The sequence below is a fragment of the Crocodylus siamensis genome, chromosome 1, assembly GCF_052110815.1.
Source record: "Crocodylus siamensis isolate JL-2025a chromosome 1, ASM5211081v1, whole genome shotgun sequence".
NCBI classification, from domain to species: Eukaryota; Metazoa; Chordata; order Crocodylia; family Crocodylidae; genus Crocodylus; species Crocodylus siamensis.
Genome location: NC_143395.1, coordinates 138474953 through 138495510, shown reverse-complemented (window position 1 = coordinate 138495510; position 20558 = coordinate 138474953). Strand labels below are relative to the sequence as shown.

General features: G+C 42.6%; 1 protein-coding gene across 3 annotated transcripts in view; it reads right to left on the bottom strand.

Moving 5' to 3' along the window:
• Positions 1-2494: 2494 nt before the first annotated feature.
• DISC1 (DISC1 scaffold protein) overlaps positions 2495-20558 on the bottom strand; it is a 392283-nt gene continuing 374219 nt past the window's right edge. For all 3 annotated transcript variants that reach the window (XM_090044055.1, XM_090044071.1, XM_090044063.1), the window contains 2 exons: positions 17540-17656; positions 2495-5788 (listed from right to left, as the gene is read on the bottom strand). In XM_090044055.1, the coding sequence (XP_089900181.1) occupies positions 5639-5788; positions 17540-17656 (267 nt within the window). In that variant the 3' untranslated portion in view covers positions 2495-5638. The remainder of the gene's footprint in view (positions 5789-17539; positions 17657-20558) is intronic.

Sequence of the window (20558 nt, the reverse complement as noted above, 5' to 3'; positions counted from 1 at the left end):
CCCTGTTCCCAGGAAAAATCATGGAAAGGTTGCTATGTGTGTGTGTCATACTCCAGCCTTGAGTTTCATAGATGTAAGGGGCTGGAAGGGACCTTACGGATCATTGGGTCCAGCACTCCCACTCCCCTCCCCTCTCCACCCCCCCACTGCCTTTGGGGCCTAAGTAGTTGCTTGTACAACTTGTGGTTCAGCTTGACTTTGATCTTTGATAATTCTCAGGCTTGTTGAGAGCAACTAACAAGGCATATAAGTGGGAAGAAGCATTTCAACATCCTCTCTCTCTGCAGCAATCTGAAAAAATCATCAAAGCAGGTGGTGCAGGCAGAAATGCTCGGGAACAGGGGCTGGCAAACTATGGTCTGGCCCACCAAGAGGTCTGATCTAGTATGGAGGGGTCAGTGTACCATGCTCCTGTGGAACCTGCTTTGCAACATCTGAGCTCGCCCTTGCTGCAGAGCTGCCGGATATCTGGCAGCTGGCTGCTCAGGGTGGGGGGAGGGTAGAGACTTGCAGCCCACCATGACAGCTGGGTCACAAACACCAGCCTGTGCCAACAAAAGCTTGCTGACTCGGCTATGGAGAACTGGGACTTCAGAGAATGCTGTGAAGGAAATAAAAACTACTCTGATCAGAATAACCCGTGTGAGCTGTGCCATCACTACAGTTTTTTTTTCCTTAATTTATTATAAGCTGCTGGAAGTTAGCATCAGCCTGTAATGTAATTGTAAGCTTATCAGCCCGCTCCCAAAAAGTTAAAATGCCTCTTTGGCAAGATAATTACAAGGGATTCCCCTTTGGCATTTCAGACTCTCATTGTCTGAATAGTAATAAATCAGAGATTGTTTTCTTTGCATTGGATGGCCATTATGCAAAGGTCTTTTTAATTTTCCATTTCCGTGGCAAGATCTATCATGTGTCTCTTAGCTGCGCCTGTGATTATTTTCTTATTATCTCTTTCCGAGTTTTGTTGTCTTGTATTGCTGCTGCTTTATTACTGTTTTTACAAGCTGTTTGTTCATCTTCACAGGCTTTTGCAAGAGCAACTGTCCTAATGATGCATGGGCTTTTTCAGTGGCTTTACCTGTGTCTTTTCCCAACACTTGCTCCTATTATCTCCTGTGTCTGCAGGAGTGTGACTGAATACAGCCCATGCTAAGAATGCAGACATCTTCTTGCTTGCACAAAGCTCAGATGCATTTTAACCAGGGCTCAGATTTAGGGCTTAATCAGTGACTTAAAAAAGAAATGCTTTACCAGAGCTTTTGGTTTGGCTCCTTTACAAATGCAGAAGGAATATTTAGCATCTTTGATTTTTTTTTATCCCCTAAAATTTTTATTATCCTCCCTGACAGTGCAGGGAAAATATCTGTGTGCGCGTAATTTTTTAGAGCTTCTTTGTAGCGTGTTAATCTCTGAGACTAAAAATCTCTTGGTCCCAGTCTCACTTTTAATAGGATAGTAAACTAAGAGGATACATAAGGATTATTCTAATCCCACCCTGAAGCTCCCTCAAGCACTGCCACAAATCTGGTAGCCATTATATAATGGCCTTCTCCATCCCCTCCAGAAAAGAGGTGCTTATCTTGATTCAACAAGTAATGATAGGAAAGTAAAAGACTGGGATGTCAAGCTTTAGAGAAAAGGGATTAGCTAATTGATTGAGGCCAGAAATATTAGGATGGATCTGAACCATCCTCAGGCTGTATTCCCCTCTGTTCCCAAAGCAAACCTTAAACACAGAGAACAACAACTCTTCCAAAGTCTTTGAACTCTGCTCAGTGACTGCATTGTGCTTCCTGATTTTCAAGTTCTCTGAGGTTGGTGCTCAGAGAGGAAGGTGATGAGAAATTTATCAACTGAGATGACTTCTGGGCACGCTGCAGTCCACTTTGCATATCTACTGTAATCCCTTTCTGATCTAAAGGTGAGAATACGAGGGAGTGAACTGGGAGTGTGCTCAACAGAAGTATGAAATCAATCAGGCTGCCTTTCATTACTATTGGCACCTCACAATAACTAATGAACTTCACTTTCATAAAACTCTGAGGTGAGGAAGAATTATCCCCATTTTACAGATGGAACTGTAAAATGGGGATAATTTTACACATTAAAGCACAAAGAAACTGAATATCTACCTCAGAGTTCACCCAACAAGACTATGGGAAGGCTGGGGAACAACCCAGATCTAGAATACCATAGCACTGCTCTAACCACTGGACAACCTTACTAACCCACTCACTCATGGAGACGTCTGAAAATCAGGATCCTTTCCTGTTGAAATGCATCAGATTGCATCAAGCAGAACCATTTTTTTCAACGTGTTCCCAGAGGAAGGTCTCAGAACTCCCCTAACACAGCCTTTGTCTCCTCCTCATGCTATCACACACTGATGTCTTTCCCCCTTAGAAGGAAAGCTAAAAAAACACATTTGTTAAACCAAACACACAATAAATACAGCCCTGGCAATTTAAGAAAAAACAACAAAAAACAAAGTTCTTTTTATTTGTAACTGTCCTCTCCATAGTAAAAGAAAAGCAACCAAGGTACAGTGAATGACAGATTTTTTATTACACTTGTTATTCAGAATGGCTTAGGAGAGGAATGGTTAGAGCTGACTAACTCCCCATAACACACAGTAAAGTTAATGGAATAATAAATTAAAGCAGTAGTCCACCACATATATAAAATAAAAAAGTGAATACATAAACATAAAAAAATTACATTGGAATAAAGTAATGGTGGATACTAACAGCTTCAAGTCTCTCCTAAGACTTCAGTGTTTTTATTACAGTGGTTGTACACATTTTTTTATTATTATTAAAACCCAGCAACAACGTTGTGAAGTTTTGAAACATGGAGGTGGAAAGGTTTCAATCAAATTGGAATTTTCTCAAGAACTTATACTGCCAAGAAAGTGCCAAAGAAAACATCTGAGGATTAACTGTCCCCAGTTCTCAAATCTTGAGATTCACTGGAAGAAAAGTGCCATGACTTCAGACTGTTGCAAAGTATCCCCATCCATGCGATTCATATTGTGCTTTGTGATTCGTAAGTGGCCAGTGTGGACTTCATTTGTGTCACACACGTTGCATAGTCAACAAGGACAAAACACTGTATGCTCCCAATGGGACTAGTCACATGCATAAAACTACTTGCTTAAGTGAATGGGGAGTTCACAATCTGCTCCTCTGTGGTGGTAGTCTAGTGAGTTTTGCCCTGTTTATATTAACCCCAATAGAGGCACAATAGCGATATTTATTTCCAAAGTACTTAGCTTGGCTAACCGTTTTAACACTCTTACCTTAGAATGTATATGTAGCCATATTCTACCCTCAGTTTTTACTGGGAACTTGCACTGATTCCACTGTAAGCTCTCTAACTGAAATTCATCCCTATGCAGAACAAGTCACACTATTCTCCCTCCCGTTTGTTTGGATTAACTGGAATTTAAAGGGTAGCAAGGCCTTGAGCAAGCCATGTGCACAGTAATGAATGTCATCCTCTTGCAGAAGAATGGCAGGTGTGCACCATCTACAGATAGTGACTAATGCCTTGTCCATCCACTTCATGGGAATTTGCAGAAAGTGCAAAGTGGGGGGGAAGTATGTAAGGACTCTCTAGGGAAGCAGAGAGAGAACGAGTAGGTAGGGATTGAAGAGGCAGCAGCATGAGCTCTCCAAAGGAGGCTGCGGAGGGGAAAGAGAAAGGGTACAGTAGGAGATGGAAGAATTGCAGCCCATGCAAGGCACAGATCCAGGACTCTCAGCCACAACATGGACACTGATCCATATATTGTACAAAGATAAAAAGCCAGCCATGTTCTGAATTACAGGGCTGTAATTCCATCCTGAGGATATGATGACTACACAAACCAACTGAGCTTTTCTCTCATGGTTTGACATCCTTACATCCCTAGTTGGAATTATATATAACCCTGCTCTAAGTCACAGCTGCCTGGCATTTATTTCCTCTCTCTAAATTTTACAGTTTTGAGGTAGCATTTCTAACTCTAGTATTTAAGTAAACAAAGTAAGAATAAAGACAATTTTGTAGGACTAAATGGTGAGCAATACAGGGGCTATTATCTGAGTAGCCTTCATGCTATATGTGTGGAACCAGCATCTCAAAACGTACAAACATGAATGATTGTTTTTAAAAAAAGTCTATTTTTAATAGTTTAAAAAATGAGGTACAATAGACTGTTGTGGTTGGCTCAATCTAGTGATTTAAAGATTGAATTAACCAGTTTTTAAAAAGAGCTGCTTTCATTTTTAAATAATTCTTCTTCCTCAGTCTCTGCAACAAATTGCAGAAGCAAAAGTTCATTTAAAAATGCGATAAACTCAATGCATCTTAGTATGCAAATAAAAATGCTTAGATTTATGAATACTTGCTGTTTGAACACTTCCATATTTAGTTGGCTGCCATTCAACATCCCTGTCATTTTCTGTATCAAAGATATTACACTGATGATACAACTTTATCAAAGAAGAATACATATAAAATTACATACAAAATTGCTTTGCAAAAAACCCTCTTCATTTTATGACATTTTTAAGGAAGATCAAAGAAGTTACTGTAATTCTATTTAAAACTTTTCTTGAAAAAAAAAAATTCCATATAGTATTTAAATAAAAAAGCCACAAATCATCAGGTCATTACCAAGAATGTTTTGTGCTTTGGGTATTAATATGCATTTGCTATAATATTACAGAAGCTGCAAATGAAAACAGTCAAAAAGCCATTATTCTATAGTCTGCTGTTAATTATCTCCAGTATTCAGAGTGCCACTGGGAAAATGCAGTCCTAATTTAATATAGAAGAATTTGGTTATTCTTCTGAATTCTAGCTGAGTGGTCTCATTTTTGTAGTAGTCAGAAAACTAGTAAGTTGGGATAAGGAAAGTGTTAGGAAGACAATAAGCTAAAAACCCCACTTTATTCCCTCCCAGCCCTCTTTCAGCAATACTGAAGAGATACATTCTAAGATTAGATTTTGAAGCAGAAAAAATATGTATTTTAGAGCACTGGTTCTCAACCTTTTTAGACTTAAGGCACTCGGGGCACCCCCTCCATAATTTTTTGTGACATGGACAGCAACCCATTTAAAAAACAAATGTATTTATGACAGTGCTTACCTCCTTACAGAGGGACTAGGCTATGGGGGCAAGAGGGGGGGGCCAGGCAGTCTGAGCCTGTACTTACTGCCTCACTCCTGCTTATTTTTTCATACCTCATGGCACCCCTTCAAAAGATGTCACAGCACCGTAGGGTACCCCAGGCACACTGGTTGACAATCACTGTTTTAGAGACTGCATGAGCAAGGAAGGAAACTATTAGAAAAATCTCACCAGCTATAAGAGAAACTCTACAGAATCCTCTGAAACATATCAATTTGTAATCTACACATTTACAGGAGTTGCTCTGCTCTGAAAGCTGTTTTCCAATCTGTGCCAGAGCATGTGAAGCAGTGTAGAATACTTCTGTTGATAGACCTCCAGGCTCCGTTTCTCCATAATTGATTTAGTTGTTATTAGTTATGCAGGGAGAGAAGAGATCCTCGAGGCTTGGTGAGACAGTATCCAGTTACTAAAAGCAGCCCTTTGTGAATTAATGTTATAGCACCAGCCCCTTCCCTATTATTCCTGTAAGTCTTGTTTTCCTGGACACCAGCTGTCACAGAGGAAGTCTCTAGCTTCATCTTCTTCTGCCTCCTTAGCTGGCTGGAGCTGCACCAGCATGGCCTGCAGAGTTTCCTTCACCATCTGGATCTCCCTCTGTAGAGACTGTACATACTTTATTAAGGAATAAATCTATAGGTGATTGGCAGCCCCCTTTCTCTCTCCAAATTATTAAATGAATTGTCATTCTGCTGTTCACAACAGATGGGCATCGCTATATAATTGTAGCTTCAAATTCTTCCAAATTGTTTGGATTAAATATTAATATATATTTTACACTTGCTTTTTTTTTCTGTCTTTCTTTTCATTTTCAGTAAGATTGAAGTCTTTCAAGTACCATTAATTGGCACTAATCTTTCCAGGACCAGAAAAGAATAACATTTTGGCTTTTTTTTCCCCCTGTGTCATGCAGAGCAAGGTAAATTTTTATTTTGATATCCAAATCACCAAAGACTCTCCTGTGATCAGTCTTCCATTGGAATAATCCCACTTGACAGTACAATTTGTTAACAGATATTGTATTTACTCAAATATAAGATGACCTCCAATAATTAGATTCTATATATGGAAAATTTATACATTTCTTATAATTTTCCAGGTATAGAATCTAATTATTGGAGGTTTGCCTTGAATTTGTCCCCCTCCCACTGATACAGCTAAGAAAATAAATCTGGAATAATCAGGTGGCCCCTTGCCCTCCATCTCCCTCCCCCACCACCAATTATTTCCCCCTATAGCCCTTTCCCACCCCTCATTACTGTCAGACTGCTCTCCTTGAGCATACTGACTTTGAAATAAACATACCTGTAGCAATTTGCATTTAGGCAAACAGCTATGGGTACCCATACACTTAATTGATCCAAAATTGATGCATTTCACCTTTTTTGAAACTGCTGCAAGTTTTAACACAGCTACTCCATAACCCCACTTTAAGCAGCAGTTTTGTACCTACTTATATATAGTACAAACTATGCATGACATAAGTCCAAAGTTAAAGGCCTCATGATTTACCATATAGTTTATTGGACTGGGCCACAGCAGAGTCAACAGTGTTTCAAGCCAGGTGACCCCATAGCTCAGCACTGTTCAGTATGTCCATGAACTCCAGATATACCCAAAAAGGATCCACATGCAATTAGCCCCCGCCATCATGACTGGAACCAGGTGTTTTTGCCATGAGTCCTGGGATCCTCCAAAAATGTATATGTTGGGCAACCTAATCCAACTCCACCTCATGGAGAAAAGGGCCTTACTAATCATATGCTATAGGATGAGAGAATGGGTGACAGAAGGATTCTGGATGGGGCCCTGTTTGATGATGTTTGTCAGACATATAAGGCTGCTGGAAATGGGAAAGGCACAGCTCAGCTGTGAGACTGAGGAGGAAGTTGAAATGTATGCAATATAGTTGCTCACCAGGACTTTAAAGAAAGTTAGCACTGAGGAGGACTGCAATCAATGGGTACTACCATATATCTTATTCAGATAGGCTGTACAAACCTATCTTTGTGGTAAATCCCCATCAGTATGTTTACCCAATATGGACTATGTCTTTTATAGTTATGCTCAGTGTTGCCTGCATTTAATCAGCTCCATAGTTGGTTTTTATTACTGAGTACATGCTGCAGGAGCTTAATGATAGACAATGTAGGAGTTCGCAGGAGTTGCAGGAGTTTAATGATAGACAAGGTATTTAATGAGATTTGCTTGTAAACAAGTGTTAAGATGAAGAGCTTTTTTTCCCCATACAGATCACGGGGAAAACCTCATCTTATATTTGAGTAAATACACAACATATTATTGTAACAACTCTTTGAATCTTGGACAGTAATTCTCACTAGCATTGGACTAACTTGTATCCCATTGTTTGTACCATGCCCCCTGAACTCAGGGTACAGACAGATGCGACAAATCAAATGCTATGGATAAATCTATTCAAATGTATCTTTTATATCTCTATGTTTCTGTAGCCATGTAAATGTACCAAAACCATTGCAACACTAGCCCTGCCTAATTCAGGGAGGTTTCAGCAAACTCTTATGATTACAGGAACATGAAGATGTAGCAGCTGATGCCCATTTCAGAATGTCAGCTCTGCCTCCTCTTTTAAAGCAATCAAAAGGTAAATTTGTCTATAGCCTCAATCTGAGCTACTTTCAGATTGAGCTCATGTGAGGAAAGAATTTGACCCAATAAAATAAACACTTCATCTTGTCCTCCTGGCTTTTTATCAGAAGAAATGAAAACCCTAGCTGGGTTTTTCCAAGTAGAAAAATGCTCCTCAGTGATGTTCCTAGACTGCAACTGAATCCATGAGGATAGATCCTTGCATCCAAGCACAAACCCACTGAAGCCAACACTCTCTTTGAAACTAGTGAAATAAAAAAATGGAGCCCAGAAAGGCTAAAGTAAATACAACTGGTATAGACAAAACAAAAAAGTTTACAACAACAAGGATAAGATATGTGCAAGATCCTGAAATTTAATGAAAATGGAAAAGGTTGGAGCTGAAACAAAACTTACTTTTTCAAAATTTAATACATATAAAGGATAAAGCACAAGGACATGCTTTACTGCTTTTACCCTTCTTATAGCACATCCATTATGAAATGTTGTTTTACCCAACCACAATGTCAATGCAATGTCAAGAGAAAAGACACCCTTAAGTTATGCAACTGCAAAAAGCAAGCTTCCTTTCTTTTGAAAAATGTGGCTATAGAGAATCATGGGAAAGTTATGCAAATCACTTCTATGCCAGGCAGTCACACTTACCAGTTTGAAAAGCCTTTTGGCAGCTTTTGATTCTATTATAGCTTCCTCAAGACTTCATCTTTTATGTAATTTACATACATTTACTGTGATGTTTTACTCTTCACACTTTACCATGAGGGGAAAAAAAAATTTCCTTCTCTATCTTTTTTTTGTGGGGGAGAGGGTACATTTCCTCCTAATTTTTAGACAGCTTTATTAATATCAAAGGGATTGACTTCTGGCTATGTATGCAACACTAATAATTATAAGCAATTCTGTGGACTTTTTCTATGCAGGGATCTCACAGCACTTTATGAGTATTAGTGAACTAGGTCTCACACCACCTTTGTGAGGTAGGGAAATATAATTATCCTGTAATAAGTTGTCCCAGACTGATCACTATGCTGCAGTGTAATCATGAAGTTCTGCTGAAATCACAACCAGTAGGAAGGTAGCTTATGCAGTTTATGAATACCAAGAAACCCCCAAGATGTAATTACCTTTGATATGCAGTCTGGGACTACATACTGGTATTTGTAATATGCTAAATGATTACAAAACATTTCTAGGTAGGGGGAAATGAAAGCAAAAATACATGCTTTATTATCAGTGAGTCAGAAGTCTTTGAGGAAAGAGAAAGGAAGAAATTTTTTTTAACTGAGAAAAAAACTAATGCAACTTAATAGCCTACACTCAAATAGGGCATGTGTAGATGAAATGGGGGCCCTAAATTGAGGTGGTGGGTTTTAAAAAACACCGCTTCAGTTTAGGGCTGATTAAACCGCTGTGTTGTGCACACACACCTGCCTCTCTGGTGGGGAGGGGAGGGCAAGCTGCTGGTGGGCAGAGGGGTCCATGGGCTGCAGGGGGGGGCGGGGGGAGGGGGCTTCTGCTTCCCTCTGCGGCAACAGAGGCCCCCCTAGGCAGCACCTACCCACAGGCATCTGGTTTGGGTGGTCCTGGGGGGCACCACAGCTGCGGAGGGAACCACCGGACCCTCGCGCAGCTCAGGCAGACTCTGGGGGTGGGGGTGGAGGGGAAATCAGGCTCGCCGCTTTTCTTGGGTGGAGCCTGCTTCCCCAGGCTGTTGCCGGGCTGCCTGCAGATCCCCTGGAGCTGCACGGAGCCTGGTGCTTTGCTCCATGGCTGTAGAGGCAGCAAATTAAAACTCTTTGAAGGAGTTTTAGTTTGCTCCACCCCAAGTCATTTAAGGTGCATTATACCACCGAATTTCCTACAGCAGCTGGAATTAATGTGCAATGTGCTGCCAAGGAGTGCAAACACTGACACCATTCAAGCAGTGCAAAAGCATTTAACTTGCGTTAAAGTGTCATGCACACATGCCCCTCATTTTTTCTACACACGGCCAATAGTTTCACGAATGATTCCACATTTACAATATAACACAAACTGATGGAGGCCAATAAATGTAAAATTAAACTTGAAATACTATATTTTGTGGGTAAACAACACATACAGCTTTGAAGCTGAGTGTAGAATCTCTACTGGTAAGACAGAGTTCTACATGATGGTCAAGGGCATTTTCCAGCTCTGACAGGGTCCAGAAGCATTACTTGGTTTCTGGAAAACAGGGGATTAATTCTAACTTAGCTTCCTCCCTTCAACGATACCCAGGGAAGAAGCAGCAGGGCTGGACACTATCTGTGAATCAAGTTTCTTGGGAGAAAAAAAGAAAACCCTTTCTATAAGAATAGCTTATTGGAAGCAGAAGCCCTGGAGTAAAATATTCAGGGAGGTGATACCTTAGACTGGGTTTTCTGGTTTAGGTTTCTGATAGTTTAACAGCACCATGCTATAAATGGCATACTCTGAGCCCCACAGGGAAGAAAAATACTTTAAGGAAAACTACAAGAAGTCACAAAAGGCGATGACAGATGCACAGGCCCCTGCTGTAACTCATGGTGCTTTACATAAAGCACCATGAGTTACAGTGCCTCCCCACCTCCTTCCCCTGACCGCAACCCAACAGACATTTGCCTGTTGGGTCAGGGCAGGGAGGAGGGGGTGAGGATTGCACCTGCCTGTAGGAGCTGAGGAGACACCTTTCTCCTCCAACCATGCTCCAGGGCTGTCTGTAGGAAGAGAGAAAGAGCAAGCTGCTGGCTGGGGTTTGCCCAGCCTGAGCTGGAGGTGGGAAGCTCAAGGAGAGCTTCAATCTATTCATTCCCCCTGTAGCTCGGGCTGGGCAAACTCCAGTCAGCAGCTTCCTCCTCATCCCCCTTCCCTTCCTGCAGACAGCTCCCATCACACCACAAATTAATCCTAAGGAACACAAGTACCATAAGAAACTCCAAAATGGAGTCCTTTTATCTGATCCCTCATTTGATGAGAGTTAATTTGTCATGCGATCAGCCACTTTAAAAGCACTCTGCAGCTGTACATGTATATCATGGCATGGCCATGGAGAACGCTTTCAGGGGGCCGATCGTGCGACAAACATAACTTCTGTCTGCACCCAAAGATTTCCTTTCTTATTCTGCATGCTTATCTTCTCTGCCCATTTATAATGTCCCTAACTGGTACACTGGTCCGAGGTCAGCGTATTATATTATGCTTCTTATATCTGTGCACTACATAAAATGTTCCACACAAAAGCAGTGGTGGAGCTAGGTATGGAATTTTAACCTTTCCTTTCAATCCCAACTTGAATATGTTTGCGTTGTTGTTCTGAAGGGACTGAAAAAGTGAGCAAAGGCGTTATCTGACCCAACCCTTTCTTCCCCCTTTTCTTTTATTAGACCTGTCTGAGGGCAATCCTTCCTATAATGAAGTTAGGACTAGAAATGGTGGCCCCTCTAGAATCTATCAAAAATCATCCACTGGCTGGTTTGTCTTCCATTAGCAGAAGGCTCTGGGAGCTTGCACTTTTTTTCTATCTCTGTCCCCAAAGCTCAGTGTCAGTTCCTTTCATCCTGAGGATAAAGGACTCAAGCTGAAAACTAGGCCTTTTGTATCTGTGAATTTCCTTGTCCTATGTATTGATATGCAGTGTGAAGACAGGAAGGCATAATGTGAACACACTATAAAACATAAAAGAAATACTGCAAATCCCAGGATTTTATATATGACAGGTGTATTCTTCAAAAGGTCATCCAGGCTGGGACTCCTGGCTAAGGTATAGTCAAGAGTTAAATCCAGTGGGCCCAATCTGTTCTCACTTACAGCAGTGGAAATTGGGGCAACTATACTAAGTCAAATGAAGTTACATAGTCATAAAACTGACATGAGATAAGAATCAAGCCCCCTGGATACCCCAAATGGGAAGCACAGGAGGACCCACAATACCTCTAATTGGCATTTAAGCATGCTATTGAAATTTCAGAATCATTACTTAAAATTAGTTTTAAGCTGAATAAGGCAGGGGGATTCTGTGCCTTATTAAAATCAAATAGCCAGATCCAGTTTTCTTTCAACAAAAGCATTTTCTCTAGGAGAAACTATTACATCCACTCAAATTGTCTATCAAACCATAACTGCTAATTAAGAACAAAAATGACTGTGAAATTGCAATATAGGATCCATTTAATTTTACTGTGAATTCTAGGCCTTTACTGTCAGTAAAGTAACACCTCTCATCAACTCTGCAGACACTGGCAATGAGTCACCTCTCCTCCTTTGGTTTTTCCAATTAATGATGCAGTCTGTTTTCATACTTGCCACTTATTAACTGTAGTTGACTGTTTTGTGGTTTTACTTGATTATATTACATAGAATTTAGCAACTTGTCAGACACAGTTCTACAGATGAGATTTTTTTTTGTTTCTGTTTGTTTAAGGCTTTTTTATACAAAGGTACTATTTAATATTTGCTGTGAAAGGCTTCAATATTAAATGAAAATCCCAAGTGGTCCCATGTAAATATTCAACACACAGAAATATCACTGGCTTTCTCCTTTGTTCATGCTGAATTGGCAATTACTACTAGCAGCATGGTTGAGTCTTCAAGTGTTCTGTGCCATTGAAATAGATCATGAAAAACAATGACATCTGGGATTTATTTCTTCTAATATATATTTAATTATTAAGCAGATTTATGATATACACTAAATATTGGCAGAAGTGCATGACAGTACCAGATTCTAATTCTCTCAATGTGATTTTTTTGTTTGTATTTTAATATTAAAAAATGGAACATATTCTACCTTCATTTATATCGGTGCAATCCCAGATATTTGGCAATGACCAAAATTTGGCAACCTATATTTTCCCCCTTCAAGTGCATTTATTCTGTCCTTTCTTTGATCAGAATATTGATAAATCGGAGTTTTGAGGGGAAGCTTTTACTGCCATTAAGTTTCAGATCAGATTCTTAAAATAAATTCTATCTACTGCTTATACAGTTTTAATTCTTTAAAAGTATTTTTAATAAAGACTGGACAAGTGCCTATTGTGAGAGATAGGAAGTACTTTCACTTAAGTCAAATGAATAAAATGCTTTATAATTATAACATAATTAATACTCTGATTCACCCTCCACCTAGTGTAGTAACTAAAGCCAGTAACTAGCACCAATTATGGTGTTAGTTTTCGAAATACAGGAATCAAACAAAGCTTAGTTCATAAGCCACTAAGCAGCCAATAGACTGATTTCTGAATTAAGGTTTACAGGTTTAGTTTTGGAGGGTTTTTTTGTTTTGTCTTTTGGCCTTTCTTAAAATAAGGCCTGGTGACTACAAGGGACCAGCTTTTGGGTACCATTTAAAGGCTGTTTGCCAACTACTTAGGAAGATTCAAGACAGTTCAAATTTCTAGTTACTTCTTGAGATACCTCCTTAGAACCACCTAGGTCAGGGGTCAGCCACCTTTTAGGAGCAGTGAGCTGAAATAATGCCACAGAATCCCTTTGCCACTGAAATAACATTGGCATCCAGGTTTTGCAGGCTGGATGAAACTGCTTGGTGGACTGGATCTGAGCCACAGGTTATATGCTGCCAACTCCTGATCTAGATGTTCTTCCCCCAGAGCACGATGTATAACTTTTGATATCTGGATCATAAGAACTACATCTCACTGATTTCTAAGAGCTGAGTTGACTCAAACTCATGTATCTGTGTCAAGTCTCCACTTCTGTGCTGTAGTCCTCAATACCTTGAATTCAAACCCAAATACCTACCGAACAGAACAGATTTAACCACTACCATTAAACTGTTTATCTTCACTATTATTAATTGCACTGAATTTTAGTAGGCACATCTACACGAGACGTTTACTGTACAGTTGACTAATTAGCTGTGCAGTAAACATCTTGGTGTCTACACGTGCACCCCTATTAGGCTGGAATACACTAAATTTACTCCACACCAGATAGTACTTGTATTTAATAAAAACTCTGCAGCAATACATGTGTAGACATTGGAGAGGCTGGCTGGGGCACAAAGGTACTTCAGTGCAGGAGCTGCCTCCCAGCTAGCCCCATACTGAAGCTTCCTCATGCCCCTGCCAGCCTGTTGGCAGCACATCGAACCAGAGAGAGTGGCCCCAGGCTGGCAGTCTGACCCTCAGGGCCCCGTGCCAGCCAGGGCTGTCCTGACTTGGTTCCACATGCTGTGCATAAATAAATTGTGGAGTTTATTGCTCTGGAGTTAATTGGGCTCAGGCATAGGTTCAAACAGCATGCCTGGGAGCAATTGACTGCAGAGCAATAAGCTCTGCAATTTATTCAGGCGCTGTAATTGCACATGTAGCCATGCCCAGTAGGTAGCACCTTAGACTAAATACAGACGTTCAAAACCCTCCTGGAAGAAATGCTCTATCACACTTTACTTGATGTGCCATAAGTTATAGCAGGAATGAACCTAACAGACATTTGCTGTTCAGTGGGGGGAGCTTGGTGCCTGCCTGCACTGGCCAAGGCCAGCAGATGCGGGTGCTCCTACATGCCTCCCAGGAGGCTACTGGAGCCAGCTCCACTCCCCTCCCGCTAGCTGGCGACTGTCAGCAGTGGCTGGGATATGAAGGAGGTGGGGGGAACATAGCACCCTGCTCTTTGGGTCTGCCCAGTTTACTAGCTGGGACTCGGAGGGTGGGTGGAGTCAGGTCTGTATAGAGGATGGCTCCCTCTTCCCCCCCACCCCCCAGCCTCCTGCCAGCCTCCGTTTCAACACACAGGGCTGCCTGGCCAGATTGTTGCCATTCCAGAAACTGGGGCCGGGGGGGAAAGGGGGACCCCTTGCCATGCACACCCAGCCCAGACCCCTCCCCACCAAGACCCTAGGCAGCAAGTTGTGGGGAGAGCCCCTCACAACAGGAGGGGCTCCCTTCCTTCCCTAGCCCATGTTCCCAATAGACTAAAAACCTAACCAGGCAGTCCCATGCTGCAGCTTCTGGCAGCTGTTTTTAAGAGGCTGGGCTAGGGAAGCGGGGTGGAAGGGAGCCCCTCTGTTGCACAGACCCAGCCCAAACACCCCCAGACACCAAGCTGGGAGGGGATGGGGGTGGGGCTCACAGCATGTGGGTTCCCTTGTCTCCCTTCCTCAGCTTCCTGACAGCTGCATCAAAGGCTGTCCTGCTGGCTTTTCAATGTGCTGGGAACTAGGGACAGGGGGGGAAGGAGAACCCCCCTGCTGCAAAGCCCCCTGCCCCCAGTTACTGGCTAAGGTTTTGAGGGGGGCTGGACTGGGTCTGTATGGCCAGGGGTCTCCTTGCCCCCCAGCCCCAGTTCCTGGCACAGCAAAAAGTTGGCTGGGCATCTGCCTTCTCCAGGTGCTGGCTGCCATTGTCAGGAAGCTTGGTGGGGGAGTGAGTCCCCCATTACATGGACCCAGCGTGCCTCCCCACAAGGTCCCATCTAGCAAGCTGTGGGGGGGCGGGGATGGCCTAAGAGCAGGGAGGGCTCCCTTCCTCCTCTGCCCCACCCTCTTCACAGCTGCAGGTAGAAGCCACAGCATAGGGCTGTCCAGCTAGCTTTTTGCCCCACCAGGAACTCAGGTCACAGGGGAAAACATAGCCTCTCTGCTGCATGGACCTAACCTAGCCCCCGCCAAGACCTGAGCCTGCAAGCTTGGTGGAGGGAAAGAAGGGAGAAATCCGTGTGGCAGAGAGGCTCCATTTCCCGCACCCCTACCACAGTTCCCAGCGTGGCAAAAAGTGGCGCAGCTAGGAGCTGCAGGTCTTGGCTGCAGCTGGAGGAATGGAGCTTCTCAGTCATGTGTGGACCCAGCTCGGCTCCCACTATGACCCAAGCCTGCAAGTTTGCGGAGGTCCCTGTGGCTGAGATGTTCCTCTCTTCCACCTCCTCACCTGGCTGCACAGAGAGGAGACAGAGCCTTTTCTGTCTTTACTCTATGACAGCCCAAGGGCAGGGCTGGGCCGATGCTTGCTCAGAGCAGATGAGGCTAGCAAGCCACCCAGCAAGGGGCCCCTGGGATGGCAGCAGGATTTGACCTTGAAGCATGATGGATGTGGTACAGAAGTTCATAAAAGTGCCCTAAACTAAAGCTCTTTAATACCACATTAATCATGCGTTAACTTGAGGGCAAGATCTGCCATTTTTAAAGCACTTCAAGTCCTATGAACATCTGTTCTGTTATGGTTTTAAAGAGATTTCTGTGCACTTACATGTTAAATGTAATGTTCATAGCTAGTCTTAATGCTCACTGCAAAAGGCAGTGCATGCTAGATTAACACTGGACATAGCAAGAACTTGAAATTAGGCTGAAGTATATTTTCTATTAAAATGTGGTTGAATTTAGGACTCCCCACAGTTCTTACACAGAACTGGAACTTGTGGTCATGTACTTCTATCATGCTGGTCCTAGTTCAAGAGCCATCTCAAACTTTTTATCTACTGAGTATCCTTTTTTATTGCATATTCCAGGAATATTTGGTACCAAGTCCTCTTCCAAAATCATTCTTCCATTCTCTCTTATTTGAGTTATTGTTCCATGTCTCATCTTGTCTTTGTTTTGTTTATCTTAGATTGAATCCTTTTCAGTTCAGGGAACTTGTATTACTACAACTTTAGTTGTAAAGTGTCTAGATTAGTAGTAAAACTATGAAAATTCTTTTAGTTAATAAAGAATAAATATACTAAACCAAGATCCAAACCCAACCAGTTTATCCTTATGCTTATTTCCATTCTCAGTAGAAAGGAATCTCTCCTATAGATTAAAGCGCAGTAAAAAGATAAGACAATGCAAGTATAAAATACTCTTCACTTTTTAAGCTGGAAGGTTTCCACATATATAAAGATACAAGTGGCTCTGTAAAGGTTAAGAAACTTTTTTTTTCCAGATGGCATGCGAACCCTTTCATCTCTTTTATTGATGAGCATTATACTGCATTATATGCAGATAAAATCATGAGATATGAGGTAGCTATTTCAACTGGAATAATAGCCAGATGAAGTACCAGTCATAATGTCTGACTATAGACAAACTCGTGTCTAATTTGGCTAACAGATCACCTTTGGAATATCAGACATGTATGTACATTATAGTGCTCTGGTACATAGATGAGACTGGTAGACATCAGCAAAATTTCAATATGTAATTCAAAATTTAATTTATAAGAACTGATGCAAATCAAATCAAGGTAAGTCTTCTCACTGACTTCAGTGAAGGTGGGATCAGACCTACAATGAAAGAGCACTTAGGAAAAGTTGTATTAAAGAAGAAGGACCATCTTAGCTACAGGGGTATAGGTTGTGTCATTGGATTTATGACACATTATAACCTGCCTGACATCCGACTCCCCAGGTACTTCTCCACTATTCATCCCCCTTCTCTCCCCACCCACCCAGCATGTCTCTTACCCATTGACTTCTCAATCTACATCTTCACTGACCTACCTGTCTTGTATGCAGACCAGCCTCTGGCTTCTTTGCTTTTCATTCCATCCAGGAAGAGCACACACCAACTGCTGAAACTTCCTTAGCCTGAGGAAGGGTTTTTGAACCTGAAAGCTTGCTTAAAAATTGTTTTCCAACTATTTAAGTTGGTCTAATAAAAGATATCAGATTCACCAAAAGAACTTTGTCATCTTAGCTACTACATTCACTGATTTCCAGTTTTCTTAATACAGCAAGACCACATGTTCTACTTGAAGCTGGAAGAAAATAAACAGTTAATCTATGTAGAAAAAGGATATGAATAAGACCTTCATCAATGTTGCAAATTGCACTCTGAAGCTGGCCTTCTAAGTACACCAATTTCTCACTTATTGTTTCACATTTTTCTCCCAGCTCTGCAGAAAGTATGTAGAATTCCTAGAGTAAATGAAAAAGAAAATGTGTTTGCTGTTGATTGCATTAGTACAAATAAAATTCAGGGCAGATTAAGGATATATTATATATACACTTTTATTTTAAAGGTAGATTTAAGGTACTAGTTAGAGGATACAATGCCTGGCTAAGTGATTGAAACTAAGATCCAATTAATAGTCTGAAGAGAATTATCATATGATGATTTGGAGACCTACGTGAAATGAAATGACCTCATAGTCTCAACTCACTTCCTACCAGAAAAACCAGTCATTGTAAATGCTATTCTCAGCAAAGGATTAAGTGGGCATGAAAAGTGAACTGCCTTTTCATACCTCTGTGTAGTTCTCTCATGTAATCAGAGGGCATTCCTACACTGCCTATTCCACATCAGTTCAATAAAAAAAAGGACTATAGTCTCCAGGGGTAATTAAAAAATTAGTAACTGAAAAAGTACCTAAGCACAATTTTTACACATTGCCTCAATGAGCTTTAATGAGTTAGGTTCCTAAATATAAGATGCTTTTGAAAATGGGACTTGAGCTCATAAGTCACAAAGGTGCAGACAGAAGTGACATATTTCATGTGATCCGGCCCATGAAAGTGCTCTACAGACATGACCTAACACATGTGCATGGCTGTAGAATGCTTCTAAAAACGGTGATTGCATGAAAAATTATCCCTCATCTAATCAGGTAAGAGATTAAGTTGCTCTGCTTTAGAGCACCTCAGGGAACTTGTGTTACCTTGAGGGTTAATTTTTCATGCAAGGGCAGGATTGGGCTAATTTTCCATGCAAGGACCAGTGGACAGGGAGTGGAGGGAGCAGCGGCTACCAGGCTTCTATGCTTGGCCTGAACTGGGGAAGGGGGCGGAAAAGAATGAAGCCCCTTGCTTCATGGCCCCCACTAGATACCCGAGATGATGTATTGGGCATAGATTGGCTGTGCCCCTCAGGTGAAGGGGCTCCATTTCACACCACCCTGACCCTAGATCTGGCCAGCCTCTTGAGAGTGGCAGCAGTAGCTGCCATGCAAGCCCAGCTTGAGCCGGAGGGGGGAGAAGAGGTGGAACAGAGCCCCCTTGCCTGGGACCCAGCCTAGCTCCCCCCAGGACTCCAGCTGGGGTAGCTGTGGGGGGGTTTGCTGCGAGGCAAGAAGCTCTGTTTTACACTCCCACCCCAGCTCAAGCCAGGCATAACAGCCCAGCTGCTGCTGCTGCTCCCTTCCCTCCCTCTCCATTGACAGCCCTGGAGCTGGGGAGTGGGGGCAGGGCTTTGGACAGGGGCAGTTTGGCAGTCTCCTCAGAGGCTGCTGGAGAGCCCCCACCTGCTGACCAGGGCCAGTGCAGGCAGGCTTGATTCCTCTGACCTAACAGGTTTGCTGGGTTGGGGAGGGTGCTCTAGCTCATGATGCTTTACATAAAGCACCATGAGTTAGAGTGGGGACCTGAACATCTGTCAGCACCCATAGACATTTTCACTGACATCTCTAATAAGCACTAACTTTGTTTATAAGTTTTAGAAGAAAAATAATTGGCTAAGAAGTTAGGAACATTTTGGTGTTCATGGAAGGGCACAGGCTTTTGGAGCAAGGATTTTTGTAACTTCTGCCTCCCTTAGATACCACAAGATATTTAAATTCCAGTTCTGAAAAACATGTTAAGCCAGAATTATGAGTTAACATAGATAGAGCTGGCTTGTTTAAAACATACTCATTTTTTTTTTAAACCCTTCATTTTTTTTCAGTTTATATAGCATTTTGTCAGTCAAACCATATAAAATTAGAAATACAATTTGAATATTTCAAGTGGAAATTATAACATTTTACAAATAAATATCTTTAAAAAGTTAGAAACTGTGTTTGGACAACGCAGAATATCATATGTGCTTGATCTCAGTGGCACTATTTGGTGTTTTTCTTTAAGGAATTTGACCATGCAGTGTTCTAAGATGAGACTCTTTAACTGTGTTGGCTTATATTAAGATGAGCAAGGGGGCTGGACCTGATGATTTTGTGAGGTCCCTTCCAGTCCCTAATTTCTATGAATTTATGTATACAGGTTCCCTGCAAGGGTTAATTTTGGGCAGGTCCACCACATCCCATATAGCTTTGTGGGCTGGATTGGTGCTCATGTAGGCAAGCACCAGCCCAGCCCTGATCCTGGGCCTGTCACATCTTCTGTCTCCTCCCTGTGCATCATGGGAGGGAGCAGGGTAGAGACAGGGAGATCCTCCCTGCTATGTGTTCACCCCAGCTACTCTTGTGTGGTTCTTGGGAGGAGCTCAGCTGAGCCCACTAGGTGGGGGAGGGAGGTTGGGGGCTCTCTTCCACCCCTTCCCCTCGCATGGATGTCTTGACAGCAGCAGTCATGGTTACCACACCTAGAGCAAAGCCAGGGGGAGGGGAAACAGAGCCCCTCCTCCACCTTATAGGCTATGACCCAGCTCCCCCCAAGACCTCAACAGAGTTAGCCAGGCTGGGCTTGCTTGGCAGGGGGCCTCCATTCCTCACCCCACTTGAGGCTCTTGACAATGGCAGCCTTGTGGCTGCCATGCTCAGAGCTGGGGTAGGGGGGTAAAGTAAAATGGAGCCCCTCCCTTGCCACACAGGCTCCGCCCAGCTACCCCTGCTAAGTCTTGAGGGAAGCCAAGCTGGGCCCAATGAGATGAGGGGGGTCTCCATTTCCCCCACTTCCCCAGCTTTGGGAGCAGCTGCCTCTGCCACTATCAAGATACCTGTGTGGGTGGTGTGGGGTGGGGGGAAGGGAGCCCCATCCACTGCCCTACCCAGCCCAGCAAGGTAGCTGGGGAGGCATATCTGGAAGGGTGGGTTCTGTCTTTCCCTGCAGTTGATGCTGACAGTTGCCAGCTGAGGGCGGGGGGGGGGGGGGGTTGGCATCTTCCTGA